The sequence below is a fragment of the Schistocerca americana genome, chromosome 4 (genome assembly GCF_021461395.2).
Source record: "Schistocerca americana isolate TAMUIC-IGC-003095 chromosome 4, iqSchAmer2.1, whole genome shotgun sequence".
Lineage (NCBI taxonomy): Eukaryota > Metazoa > Arthropoda > Insecta > Orthoptera > Acrididae > Schistocerca > Schistocerca americana.
The window spans coordinates 445,439,525-445,453,414 of record NC_060122.1 but is presented as its reverse complement, the minus strand read 5'-3'; the positions used below and the strand labels follow the sequence as shown (position 1 = coordinate 445,453,414).

General features: G+C 45.1%; 1 protein-coding gene across 1 annotated transcript in view; it reads left to right on the top strand.

Annotated features, from left to right (window-relative positions):
* Positions 1 to 13,890, top strand: part of LOC124612973 (bestrophin-4) — a 566,407-nt gene that overhangs the window by 282,014 nt on the left and 270,503 nt on the right. Inside the window, exon 3 of the mRNA XM_047141502.1 lies at positions 4,630 to 4,801. Coding sequence (XP_046997458.1) covers positions 4,630 to 4,801 — 172 coding nt within the window. The remainder of the gene's footprint in view (positions 1 to 4,629; positions 4,802 to 13,890) is intronic.

The following is a 13,890-nucleotide window of genomic DNA, read 5'->3' as shown; positions in this document are numbered from 1 at the left end:
ATGCACTTCTCAGCCGTTGTCGAGAAAATCGACAGTTAAAAGAAACCGTTGCGGTGAAATACTCTCTACGATTAATACTTCTCTACAGCGCCGTGGCGCAGTGGTAAGCGCTCGGGTTCGTAATTCGAAGGTCGCCGGTTCGAATCTCGCGTCATGCAATTTTTTTATTATTAGTTTTTTGTAATTTAAATTATATATATAAACTATTAATGAATTGCTTATGCATGTTGGTGAAGGCGGATTGCTCTCCAATTGTACCGCCTCCATTTTTCCGTTTGATTAACAGGGTGTACCAAAGCTCTCCCGTCCGCACTGATTTTCGACGATGTTATAAGTTGCGCTAGGGACCGCATCTACCTTCTTTCGAAGTTAGCAGGCAACTACGCTGTTATGCGGCGGCTCGTTTCGGCCCACTCAACATCTGTCCTCCAAGTGTAACGAGCGAGTAACGGAGTTTATATTTCATACCTGCCACAGCAAGTTTGTGTTCGTGGCGTCTCTATTCTAATTCGAACGTTTGACTTACGCTATACGTATTCGTTTCGGAATATCGTTTCTACGTCTTCCGTTAACTATACGTGGTTAACATTATGAAGATAATTAATAACATTTGTGAAATACAACTTTGTTTGCGGAAAACATAATGATGTTCGAAGTCGCCAGTTTTTCCACGACAAACGACTTTCAACAACTTATTATAAGCATAATTGTTGCAACTGATTGCCGGGAATTTTATATATATATATATATATATATAAACAAATACTTACAAAAAAGGTAGCATGGCGCGAGAATCGATCCGGCGACCTTCGGATTACGAATCCGACCGCTTACCGCTGCACCACGACGGTGTAGAAAATTAGTAATCGTAGAGAGTATTTCACCGCAACGGTTTCTTTTAACTGTCGATTTTCTCGACAACGGCTGAGAAGTGCATCTTGGTGCTTTGCCACATTATACCTCTGGCCATGAGCTTTTATTATGCGCAGTATGAATCGAATCTGAATTTCACAATTGGCGGCCTCCCCTTGTTAGTGGATTCTGTGCGTAGGCATTCATGGTTTGCAAAGTTGGAGTAGAAGATAAGAGCCGTAGAATGTATTATCGAAGAAAGTGCGGTGTTAGGGATATGGAGATTGGCATTGTCCAGAAATGCGTGATATCTGACGCCAAGATCACGTGTTGTGAAACAGTTTATTTCATGACCAGTTTCGACAGTAACTAGCTCTGTCTCGTCAACTTACTAAGAACATGCTTCGATTATAATAATGCAGCTCCACCCTAGTTTCTCGAATATATAGAACATGCTAAATAACATAGCCATAGCACAACAAGGAATACAGGAGAAAAAACATGTAAAGATTACCTATTACCTGGGTTTGTTCGTATGCTCCTTATTGGAGCTATAGATATTTTATTTAGCATGTTTTATATATTTGACGAATTAGTGTGGAGCTGTATTCTTATAATTAGAGCATGTTCTCGGTGTGTCGACGATACTGGTATGAAGTTATATTTCTGGGAGATCTAAACTCTGAGGAGGACAGCTAGTTACTGTCGAAACTTGTCATGAAATAAACTGTTTCACAGCAAGTGATCTTGTCTTCCAATATTATATATTACAACATTGGATTCCCGCTACAGTATATGTACATTATATAGACAGAAGGAAGAGGGCTCAAACAAGTTGAAAATTTGAATGGTATATACACTAAAGAGCTAAAGAAACTGGTACACCTGCCTAATGTCGTGTAGGTCCCCCGCGAGCACGCAGAAGTGTTTTAACACGACGTAGCATGGACTCGATTAATGTCTGAAGTAGTGCTGGTGGGAACTGACACCATAAATCCTGCGGGGATCTTTTCTGAACAGCATGTTGCAAGGAATCCCAGATATGCTCAATAATGATCATGTATGGAGAGTTTGGTGGCCAGCGGAAGTGTTTAACTCACAAGATTGTTCCTGGAGCCACTCTGTAGCAATTCTGAACGTGTGCGGTATCGCATTGTCCTGCTAGAATTGCCCAAGTCCGCCGGAATGCACAATGGACATGAATGGATGCAGGTGATCAGACAAGATTCTTACGCACGTGTCACCTGTCAGAGTTGTATCTAGACGTTTCAGGGGTCTCATATCAGTCCAACTGCATACACTCCACACCATTACACGGCCTTCACTATCTTCAACAGTCCCCTGCTGACATTCAGTATCCATGGATTCGTGACATTGCCGCCATACCTGTACACGTCCATCTGCGCGATACAATTTGAAACTAGACTCGTCCAACCAGGCAGCATGTATCCAGTCACCAGCAATCCAATGTCGCTGTTGACAGGCGTAAAGCTTTGTGTCGTGTAGTCATCAAGGTTGCACGAATGGGCCTTAGGCTCCGAAAGGTCATATTGATGATGTGTCATTGAATGGTTCGCTCGCTGACACTTGTTGATGGCCCAACATCGAAATCTTCAGCAACATGCTGAAGTGTTGCACTTTTGTCAAGCTGAACGATTCTCTCCGGTCGTCGTTGGTCCCGTTCTTGCGGGATATTTTTCCTAATATACACGGTACACTCGTGAAATGGTCGTACGGGAAAATCCCCGCTTCATCGCTACCTCGGAGATGCTGGGTCCCATCGCTCGTGCGCTGACTTTAACACCACGTTCAAACCCTCTTAAATCTTGATAACCTGCCATTGTAGCAGCAGTAGCCGTTGTCCTATTTTGTTTTCTACATCTACATGATTACTCTCCAGTTCACATTTATGTGCTTGGCAGAGGGTTCATCGAACCACAATCATACTATCTCTCTACCATTCCACTCCCGAACAGCGCGCGGCAAAAACGAACACCTAAACCTTTCTGTTCGAGCTCTGATTTCTCTTATTTTATTTTGATGATCATTCCTACCTATGTAGGTTGGGCTCAACAAAACATTTTCGCATTCGGAAGTTGGTGACTGAAATTTCCTAAATAGATCTCGCCGCGACGAAAAACGTCTTTGCTTTAATGACCGCCATCCCAACTCGCGTATCATATCTGTCACACTCTCTCCCCTATTACGTGATAATACAAAACGAGCTGCCCTTTTTCGCACCCTTTCGATATCCTCCGTCAATCCCACCTGGTAAGGATCCCACACCGCGCAGCAATATTCTAACAGAGGACGAACGAGTGTAGTGTAAGCTGTCTCTTTAGTGGACTTGTTGCATCTTCTAAGTGTCCTGCCAATGAAACGCAACCTTTGGCTCGCCTTCCCTACAATATTATCTATGTGGCCTTTCCAACTGAAGTTGTTCGTAATTTTAACACCCAGGTACTTAGTTGAATTGACAGCCTTGAGAATTGTACTATTTATCGAGTAATCGAATTCTAACGGATTTCTTTTGGAACTCATGTGGATCACCTCACACTTTTCGTTACTTAGCGTCAACTGCCACCCGCCACACCATACAGCAATCTTTTCTAAATCGCTTTGCAACTGATACTGGTCTTCGGATGACCTTACTAGACGGGAAATTACAGCATCAGCTGCGAACAACCTAAGAGAACTGCTCAGATTGTCACCCAAGTCATTTACATAGATCAGGAACAGCAGAGGTCCCAGGACGCTTCCCTGGGGAACACCTGATATCTCTTCAGTTTTATTCGATGATTTGCCGTCTATTACTACGAACTGCGACCTTCCTGACAGGAAATCACGAATCCAGTCGCACAACTGAGACGATACCCCATAGGCCCGCAGCTTGATTAGAAGTCGCTTGTGAGGAACGGTGTCAAAAGCTTCCCGGAAATCTAGAAATACGGAATCAACTTGAAATCCCCTGTCGATAGCGGCCATTACTTCGTGCGAATAAAGAGCTAGCTGCGTGGCACAACAACGATGTTTTCTGAAACCATGCTGATTGCGTTCCTTTCGAGGTGATTCATAATGTTTGAATACAGTTTATGCTCCAAAACCCGACTGCAAACCGACGTCAATGATACAGGTCTGTAGTTCGATGGATTACTCCTACTACCCTTCTTAAACACTGGTGTAACCTGCGCAACTTTTCAATCTGTAGGTACAGATCTATCGGTGAGCGAGCGGTTGTATATGGTTGCTAAGTAGGGAGCTATTGTACCAACGTAATCTGAAAGGAACCTAATCGGTATACAATCTGGACGTGAAGACTTGCCCGTATCAAGCGATTTGAGTTGCTTCGCAACCACTAAGGTATCTACTTCTAAGAAACTCATGCTAGCAGCTTTTCGTGTTTCAAATTCTGGAATATTCGTCTTCCCTGGTGAAGTAATTTCGGAAAACTGCGTTCAATAACTCCGCTTTAGCGACACAGTCGTCGGTAACAGTACCATCGACACTGCGCAGCGAAGGTATTGACTGCGTCTTGCCGCTTGTGTAGGTGTTATCGACCGCAGCGCCGTATTCTGCCTGTTTACATATCACTGTATTTGATTACGCATGCCAGTACCAGTTTCTAAGCAAACACTAATTGCATAGTACCCCTAAGTTGTCGTTGCTCTGAGCATTAGCCGTGCCGAAATAAAACTGGGCACTGTGGAGAATATTCCGTTGTGTTGCTGGTTATGGATGTTCCGTTCCGGCGCTGATATGGTTGTTTTGTATGTGCAGGACGTTCGAGAAGGTGCGGAACTACTTCGCGCAGCAAAGCGAGAGCATTCCGATGTCGTTCGTGCTCGGCTTCTACGTGAGCATGATCGTGAAGCGCTGGTGGGAGCAGTACCGCCTCCTGCCCTGGCCAGACTCCCTGGCGCTCTTCGTCAGCGCCGCCATCCCAGGAGTCGTAAGTACCATCTGTCCCAGCTGCACGTGCCTTCCGCTGCGGGCGGCACTAGTGTTGTGCCGCGAGCGGTGTAGACAGAGCATCACGCCTCCGGCAGTAGACAGGAGAGCGGCAGGGTAGCCTTGCTCGTCGTCCGCCGCGCGTGATGTTAAACGTAGAACACCGGTTGAGTCAAGGTGGCCCCATTTCAAATGGCTATATCTCATGGGCATATCTGTATGCATGCGACAACATGCGTACCTAATATGTTCCAAAACGCCGGGCATAAAAACGGATTTTCCAGTACTCAAATAATCGGGTTCTGTCGGTGATTGATAGGTAGGGTCAAATGTTTTTGGATAGCCCATGAGCTAGGGACTATTTGTTTACCCAGCAGAAGAATCGCCTTAGTGCCACTATTATTGATATATTTACTAAGATGGTATCTGTTCTTTCGGACATGTCCGTAAGAACACATACCATCTTAGTAAATATATAGTTAAGGCTCACCGACCACTTGACCATCTTCTTCTGTGCGAATGCACAAACAGTGCCCGGGAAACGGTAACGCGCCGCGAGTAATGAGTATAATGGGCGGGGGCACTACGAATGTAGTGCGGGACAATACGTTGAGAATGTGGGTTTCGCGGGAGGCGTGCCAGAGATAAATCCCTGCAGTCGCGCTATCCTCTGTGTCCTCTGTGGCTCAGATGGATGCCGACACGGTAGCTCAGCGTGTTCGGTCAGAGGGTTAGCTGCCCTCTGTAATAAAAAAAACTGAGCTAATCGATCAACGAAGAACTTAAACGGGCGTCTTACGACGTCCGCCCCGAGCAGATGAAACGAACGAAAGCAAACAAAATTATATTTAAAAAAAAAGAAAGAAAGAAAGAAAATGGATAGAGCGTCTGCCGTGTAAGCAGGAGATCCCGGGTTCGAGTCCCGGCCGGGGTACACATTTTCATCTGTCCCCGTTGACGTATGTCAACGTCTGTAAGCAGCTAAGGGTGTTCATTTCATTGTAATTCCACTATTATTGAATTTATGATGGAGAAATGGGTACAGCAACGAAAATTAGTACATCTGGAATGGATTGCAGGCGTCACATTTTAATTGAACTTAACTGCACACCGTCCACAGTAAGACATTGCAAGGTAACTTCTTTCCGATTTGGCATGGATGCATTTAAAAAGAAAATAGCCTTCTAGAAGAGCGTATTCTAAGACAGTCCATAAGCTTAATCCCCTTAAAGAAAGCGCGAGGTGTGAAGAATTCATTGTGGCCTTGCAAGAATTACGACGATAGTTTTATAAAGGTTTTGAGGACACTGTCAATCTTACATCTGTTTTCGAGACCGTTTGCCATTTCAGTCGAAAGCGCCCCTGTACATGCGCAAATGTAACTGATTGACTTGCAAGTTGATTCTAGTTTTAATTACAAATCTTTCCAAGTCAAAACTGTCCAGAACGTCTGCAGTGCTTTTCCCAGGTGGATTCTTCAAGTCTCCATAATGAGGTTACAAACGTGCTAGAATACATTGATCGACATATTTGTGTGAAAGTGCTTTTCCGGATATGTAACTAAATAAGTGACAGTTACATGGTACCTAGAGTGCGAATCTCTCTGAAATTGTCTGCGTTTGTCCGTATGCCGACTGGTTGTGCCAGATAAAAATTATGTCTTAATAATTAATTTTATACTGAATAATTAATTAATACTGCAAACTTGTTTTGTTTGTTATCTATGTTATCGAGAAATGTGAAAATAAAACCAGATCGTATGCAGTACGACTGTACTGCCATTTAAATGCGGCACGTTCGCTGTTTTCCTCTCTTCCCCCTCCTCACGCTCAGACAGCGCGGTGTGGCGGTGGGGGAAATGTGAAGTGAGGCTGAGCGCTTTGGTCCTCTGCCCCGGGCATGGCCCGTGCGCCGAAATCTTGGCCAGCCCTTCTTTAGAGCCTTAGGATTTGGGACGAGCTGTAAACTATAGTCCGCTTAAAATAACTTGATAATTGACACTTACCGCGTTGTAGCTGGTTTCCACCAATCAAAGCGCTAAACGTCACACCAAAACCAATTGCTGTTGCCAAACAGCCATAACAATTAGTCAGTTCACTTCTAACTCCTTGTCCACCTTTTTCCTTGATGTGTTTGGTTCCCGAATTCTGGGTCTGACCCTTGTGTTTAATATCTCATCACATATGATAACCACACGATAAAACACACACACACACACACACACACACACACACACACACACACACACACACCGATCCTAAGAAATACACAGCACTAATTAAACAGTACTGGATCCATCTGCACGAGACGCGATTCAGCACCTCATGTTCAGTTATTGTAATCAAAGAGGTCGGCTTACACGACACTGCTTGAAGCCTAAATTTTGAAGGCTGCAATCAGTCCTTACAACTGCGTCACCAGAGTCATAAATACAACAATCTTCTCTAGAGAAATGACATTACTTAATGCTCAGTGTATAAACCTGACGTGGAGGGAGGTTGTAAGTTCGAATCTCGTCAAATGCAGTGAATTTTTTTTTTTTTTTATTTTTCTAAATCTAATCAAAAGACTTGTCATCATTTTTACCTAATTAATCGGTTTAAATGTAATTTTTTATTTCTTATACTTTGCCGCGTCATTTTCATCGCCTGCAGCTCGTGGTCGTGCGGTAGCGTTCTCGCTTCCCACGCCCGGGTTCCCGGGCTCGATTCCCGGCGGGGTCAAGGATTTTCTCTGCCTCGTGATGGCTGGGTGTTGTGTGATGTCCTTAGGTTAGTTAGGTTTAAGTAGTTCTAAGTTCTAGGGGACTGATGACCACAGATGTTAAGTCCCATAGTGCTCAGAGCCATTTTTTTGTCATTTTCAACATCGTATTGACTTTTTTCATTTGCTCTTATTTTTCTTCCTATGATCCTTTTTCCCTTTGGAATATGCTTATGTCGCGTACACTCTACAACCTAGTGCCAATCAGGGCTGTCCGTCAGTTGGTAACACGGTATCCCGTGTAACCAGTGTGAGGATATTTCAGGTAACCAATGGCAGCGACAAATTACAGTTTGCTTTTAGCACTGAAACTGAAATTTTGCTGCGGAAAATGGCTACGCAGAGAAACATATTACGAAACTTGTTGGCGTTTTAGAGGATAAAGTGCACATCACGAAGCTGTGGTTAGCCTAGGAGACGAGTTTAAATTCAGGGACACAAAACGCGTCGTCTGCCGCAGTTCAGTCACTGGTCACTTAAATTCAGCAGCCGACAGAGCATCTCCCATTTCCGTCATAAATTACTGGCCAAAAAAATTGCTACACCACGAAGATGACGTCCTACAGACGCGATATTTAACCGACAGGAAGAAGATGCTGTGATATGCAAATGATTAGCTCTTCAGAGCATTCACACAAGGTTGACACCGGTGGCGACACCTACAACGTGCTGACATGAGGAAAGTTACCAACCGATTTATCATTCATAAACCGCAGTTGACCGGCGTTCCCTGGTGAAACGTTGTTGTGATGCCTCGTGTAAGGAGGAGAAATGCGTATCATCACGTTTCCGACTTTGATAAAGGTTGGACTGCAGCCTACGCGATTGCGGTTTATCGTATCGCGACATTGCTACTCGCGTTGGTCGAGACCCAATGACTGTTAGCAGAATATGGTATCGTTGGTTTCAGGACGGTAATACGGAACGCCGTGCTGGATCCCAACGGCCTCGTATCACTAGCAGTCGAGATGACAGGCATCTTATCCGCAATAGCTGTAACGGATCATGCAGTCACGTCTTGATCCCTGAGTCAACAGATGGGGACGTTTGCAAGACAACAACCATCTGCACGAACAGTTCGACGACGTTTACAGCAGCATGGACTATCAGCTCGGAGACCATGGCTGCTGTTACCCTTGACGCTGCATCACAGACAGGAGTGCCTGCGATGGTGTACTCAACGACGAACCTGGATGCACGAATGGCAAAACGTCATTTTTTCGGATGAATCCAGGTTCTGTTTACAGCATCATGATGGTCACATCCGTGTTTGGCGACATCGCGGTGAACGCACATTGGAAGCGTGTGTTCGTCATCGCCATACTGGCGTATTACCCGGCATGATGGTATGGGGTGCCATTGGTTACACGTCTCAGTCATCTATTATTCGCACTGACGGCACTTTGAACAGAGGACGTTACATTTCAGATGTGTTACGACCCGTGCCTCTACCCTTCATTCGATCCCTGCGAAACCCTACTTTTCAGCAGGATAATGCACGACTGCATGTTGCAGGTCCTGTACGGGCCTTTCTGGATACAGAAAATGTTCGACTGCTGCCCTGGCCAGCACATTCTCTAGATCTCTCACCAATTGAAAACGTCTGGTCAATGGTGGCCGAGCAACTGGCTCGTCACAATACGCCAGTCACTACTCTTGATGAACTGTGGTATCGTGTTGAAGCTGCATGGGCAGCTGTACCTGTGCACGCCATCCAAGCTCTGTTTGACTCAATGCCCAGGCGTATTAAATGAGTTCAAATGGCTCTGAGCACTATGCGACTTAACTTCTGAGGTCATCAGTTGCCTAGAACTTAGAACTAATTAAACCTAAATAACCTAAGGACATCACACACATCCATGCCCGAGGCAGGATTCGAACCTGCCGCCGTAGCGGTCGCTCGGCTCCAGACTGTAGCGCCTAGAACCGCACGGCCACTCCCGCCGGCCAGGCGTATCAAAGCCGCTATTACGCCCAGAGGTGGTTATTCTGGGTGCTGATTTGTCAGCATCTATGCACCCAAATTGCGTGAAGATGTAATCACATGTCAGTTCTAGTATAATATATTTGCCCAATGACTACCCGTTTATCATCTGCATTTCTTCTTGGTGTAGCATTTTTAATGGCCAGTAGTGTACCTCGCGGCGGCTGCTTCCAGCACTGATCCACGTTACACATTTAACGACGTTTGTGAAGCGATACGCCTTGTTTGTCTGTCGCCTGTAACCGAGCGGTAGCCGGTAGCGGATGTGGCAGCACTGAAACACAAGTGACAGACTATCAAGTAATTTTAATCGGACTACAGTCTGATTTATCTAACAATACTTTTAGGCCTGGGAACAAAGACAGACAGAGACCGTGCCAAAGTGTGGCGGTAGGTGACTGGTTGTACGGTGAGACCACACTGGTGGAAAGGCCTGCCGTCGTGAATGGGACCGCAGCCGGAAAGAACTTTGGACTCAAGAGGTTGTCTGCTGGCTTATTCCCGCGGGCCTTGAAGCCACGGAGGGGCGACCTTGCGAAAGAGGTTGGTGCAGGTCACGCCGAACCGTGGTACAGAGTCCATTCACATCACTGTGACGACTGCCTAAGTTCGACTTCAGCGTAGATAACAATTCAGACAGCAGGTGGCAGCACTAGCAGTGTAGGGTATATAACACTTGTATGTATGTGTGTCTGAGGGGGTGGGTCGGGGTGGAGGGGGAGGGGGGGGGGATGATGCAGAATACAGTGCAGTTGTCGTCGTAATGCGGAAACGGAGTGATTTATCTGACGTCCAGAAGGGTATGATCATAGGCTTTCAGTCCCAGTGGGGAATCATTTTCGTAACGACCAAGTTCTTAAACTGTTTGCGTGCCGCCTTGTTTAAACTATACCAGGCATGACAAAATGGCACTATCCAAAACTGGCGTCGAGATAACTGGGGGTCGTAGATGACAGGGGGGAACGACGGCTGCGGATACGTGTACTGGCAAATAGACGTGCAACTGTCGAGCGGCTGACAGCCCAGATGAATCAAGGGGCTACCAACAGTGTCTCTTGAACGACCGTTCAGCGAATTTTGCTGCGTGTGTGCCCTCCACAGCAGGCTCTGAATTTGTACGCCTATACCGCGTATGTTTACTCAGTGGTGAGGGGCTAGCCTTTTCAGACCACAGATGGCCATTGGCGTGCTCGGCGTGAAACTTGTGAAAGCAAACACCCTGCAACAATTGTCGGGAGGGTCCTGGTCGGAGGAAGGACCGTTGTGGTTTGGCGAATCTTTTCGTGGCATTCCCTGGATGATGTCGTCATTCTGGTAGGCAGAGTGGATCAACACAAGTACGCATCTCTCCATGGGGACCATGTCCACCTCTACATGCAGGTTGTTCTTCCTCAGCACGATATCATATACGCATCGTGTCAGACAGCTCACACTGTACGATGTTGGTTCGAGAAGCACCGGAAGGCGTCTACTGTACTCACATGACCACCAAACTTCCCGAATTTAAACCCAGCGGAGAATCTGTGAGACCACCTCGAACGGGCTGATCGCGCCATGGAACCTCAACCGAGAAACATAGCGGATCTGTCCCCGGCACTGGAGTCAGCATGCTTCCAAATCACTGTCGGTACCTTCCAGAACCTTATTAACAGTTTTCCTGTACCTTTTTCACCGAACCGCGCTGCAAAAGGTGGTTATTTCGGCCTTAGACAGGTGGTCACGTCAATGTGATTGGACAGTGTAGATCGCCCATCGCACCGCGGCCACGTCTCACTGCGAGCATAGGAAGCAGACAAGGACAGCGAATAATTTCAGATTTATAGTTGACATTCGGAAACAAAAAAAAAAAAACAAAAAAATTCGGTGTAGGAATTAAAATCCATGGAGAAGAAATAAAAACTTTGAGGTTCGCCGATGACATTGTAACTCTGTCAGAGACAGCAAGGACCTGGAAGAGCAGTTGAACGGAATGGACAATGTCTTGAAAGAAGGATATAAGATGAACATCAACAAAAGCAAAACGAGGATAATAGAATGTAGTCGAATTAAATCGGGTGATGCTGAGGGAATTAGATTGAAAGTGAGAGGCTTAAAGTAGTAAATGAGTTTTGCTATTTGGGGAGCAAAATAACTGTTGATGGTCGAAGTAAAGAGGATATAAAATGTAGACTGGCAATTGCAAGGAAAGCGTTTCTGAAGAAGAGAAATTTGTTAACATCGATTATAGATTTAGACGTCAGGAAGTCGTTTCTGAAAGTATTTGTATGGAGTGTAGCCATGTACGGAAGTGAAACGTGGACGATAAATAGTTTAAACAAGAAGAGAATAGAAGCTTTCGAAATGTGTCGGTACAGAAGAATGCTGAAGATTAGATGGGTAGATCACGTAACTAATGAGGAGGTACTGAATAGGATTGGGGAGAAGAGAAGTTTGTGGCAGAACTTGATTAGAAGAAGGGATGGGTTGGTAGGACTATTCTGAGGCATCAAGGGATCACCAATTTAGTATTGGAGGGCAGCGTGGTGGGTAAAAATCGTAGAGGGAGACCAAGAGATGAATACACTAAACAGATTCAGAAGGATGTAGGTTGCATTAGGTACTGGCAGATGAAGAAGCTTGCACAACTTATAGTAGCATGGAGAGCTGCATCAAACCAGTCTCTGGACTGAAGACCACAACAACAAACAATTGACATTCCTGGCTCTGTGAGACATTTTATTCGCTCCCAAGCCTCAGATAGTAATTTAGTATGTAAATTTTAGCTGATGTAAGAAGTGTTTATTAAATTTTTTAAATATTTATGTTCTGACTTGATTAACATTTAATACAGTGATCCTCAGTAGTAAGACGTCATACAAAATTGAGATCATTTTCATTAACTCTATTCTTTAATAGCTTTAATACTGTATAACGCAAACGAAGCGCCTTCTGCGCTCCAATAGTGTAAACCGAGCGAAGTGTTTCGGGCTGACTATAGTAGTAACAGTCCTGGACGGGGTCGAGTGGGCGCGCGCAGTTAGAGGGGCTAGTTGCAACGGTGGTAGGCGGGAGCACGCACATTTAGCCACTTACCTGCGCGTCGTCTACGTAAATATTTAAATGTATCGCTTCTCTGAGAGCAATGCAGAGTAGAATGTGTAAATAGGAAGTTTAAATTGTTTTGAGTGTTTTACGTAAAGTCTTTCGAACAAGCACCTTCTGCCAGGCACTTAAGTGTGATTTGCAGAATATCCATTTGGATGTAGATTTATTAAATGTTAGCAGTACATGGATTTGTCTACTATGTCTTTTCATTTAACAAAATCCGTTGTCGTCCTTCTTTGGAAATTGATCTCTTCACCCAGTAAAATTCAGAGATTTAGCCCACTCGCAAGTAAGTTTCTTAAGGCCTCACATCAAGAAACAGAAACCAATGAGCTGAATACTTTTTCCTGGCAAGGACATCTGTATAAGACGCAATGTGGGTGAAAGTACAAATCTGGACAGGCGTGTGCAATGTGCAGTAATACAGAGAAAGGAATACGCAGGACGCTAGTCGCAACGAACGTTGACTCTTGTGTCCAACCGATATAAACATTAATTGATCAGTTTCGAAACAGTTGACGCTCCCCCATGTCTCCGTATTATTCCACCGATATTACAGGAAGATGAAAGGAATCTTATGGCTTACGTCCCATCGATGAGAAGGTCTTTACATATCCAATACCAATTCAGATCTGACAACGACGGGAAATACGTTAGGCCGGGTCCTCTACCAAAGGGACGCTATGCATTCCTATCATATTTCCTCTCCCTTAACTTGATTTCTGTTTCCAAATGTCTCCTTGGCTTTCTCTACTGTCTGCTCAATGTACAGGTTGAACACCACCGGGGAGAGGCTACAACCCGGTCTCACTCCCTTTTCAATCACTGCATCCCTTTTACCTGCTTCGACTCTTTTAACCACATTCTGGTTTTTGCCAGATCTTTAAATAACCTCTCCCTCCCTGTATTTTACGCTGTTACCTGAAGAATTTCACCTTATGTATTCCATTTAATAATGTCAAAAGCCGGCCGGAGTGGCCGTGTGGTTCTAGGCGCTACAGTCTGGAGCCGAGCGACCGTTACGGTCGCAGGCTCGAATCCTGCCTCGGGCATGGATGTGTGTGATGTCCTTAGGTTAGTTAGGTTGAATTAGTTCTAAGTTCTAGGCGACTGGTGACGTCAGAAGTTAAGTCGCATAGTGCTCAGAGCCATTTGAACCATTTTGTCAAAATCTTTGTCTAAATTTACAAGTGTTATAAATGTGAGTTTGCATATCTCAACATATCTTTCAAGACAAGCCGTATATTCAGTACTGCTGC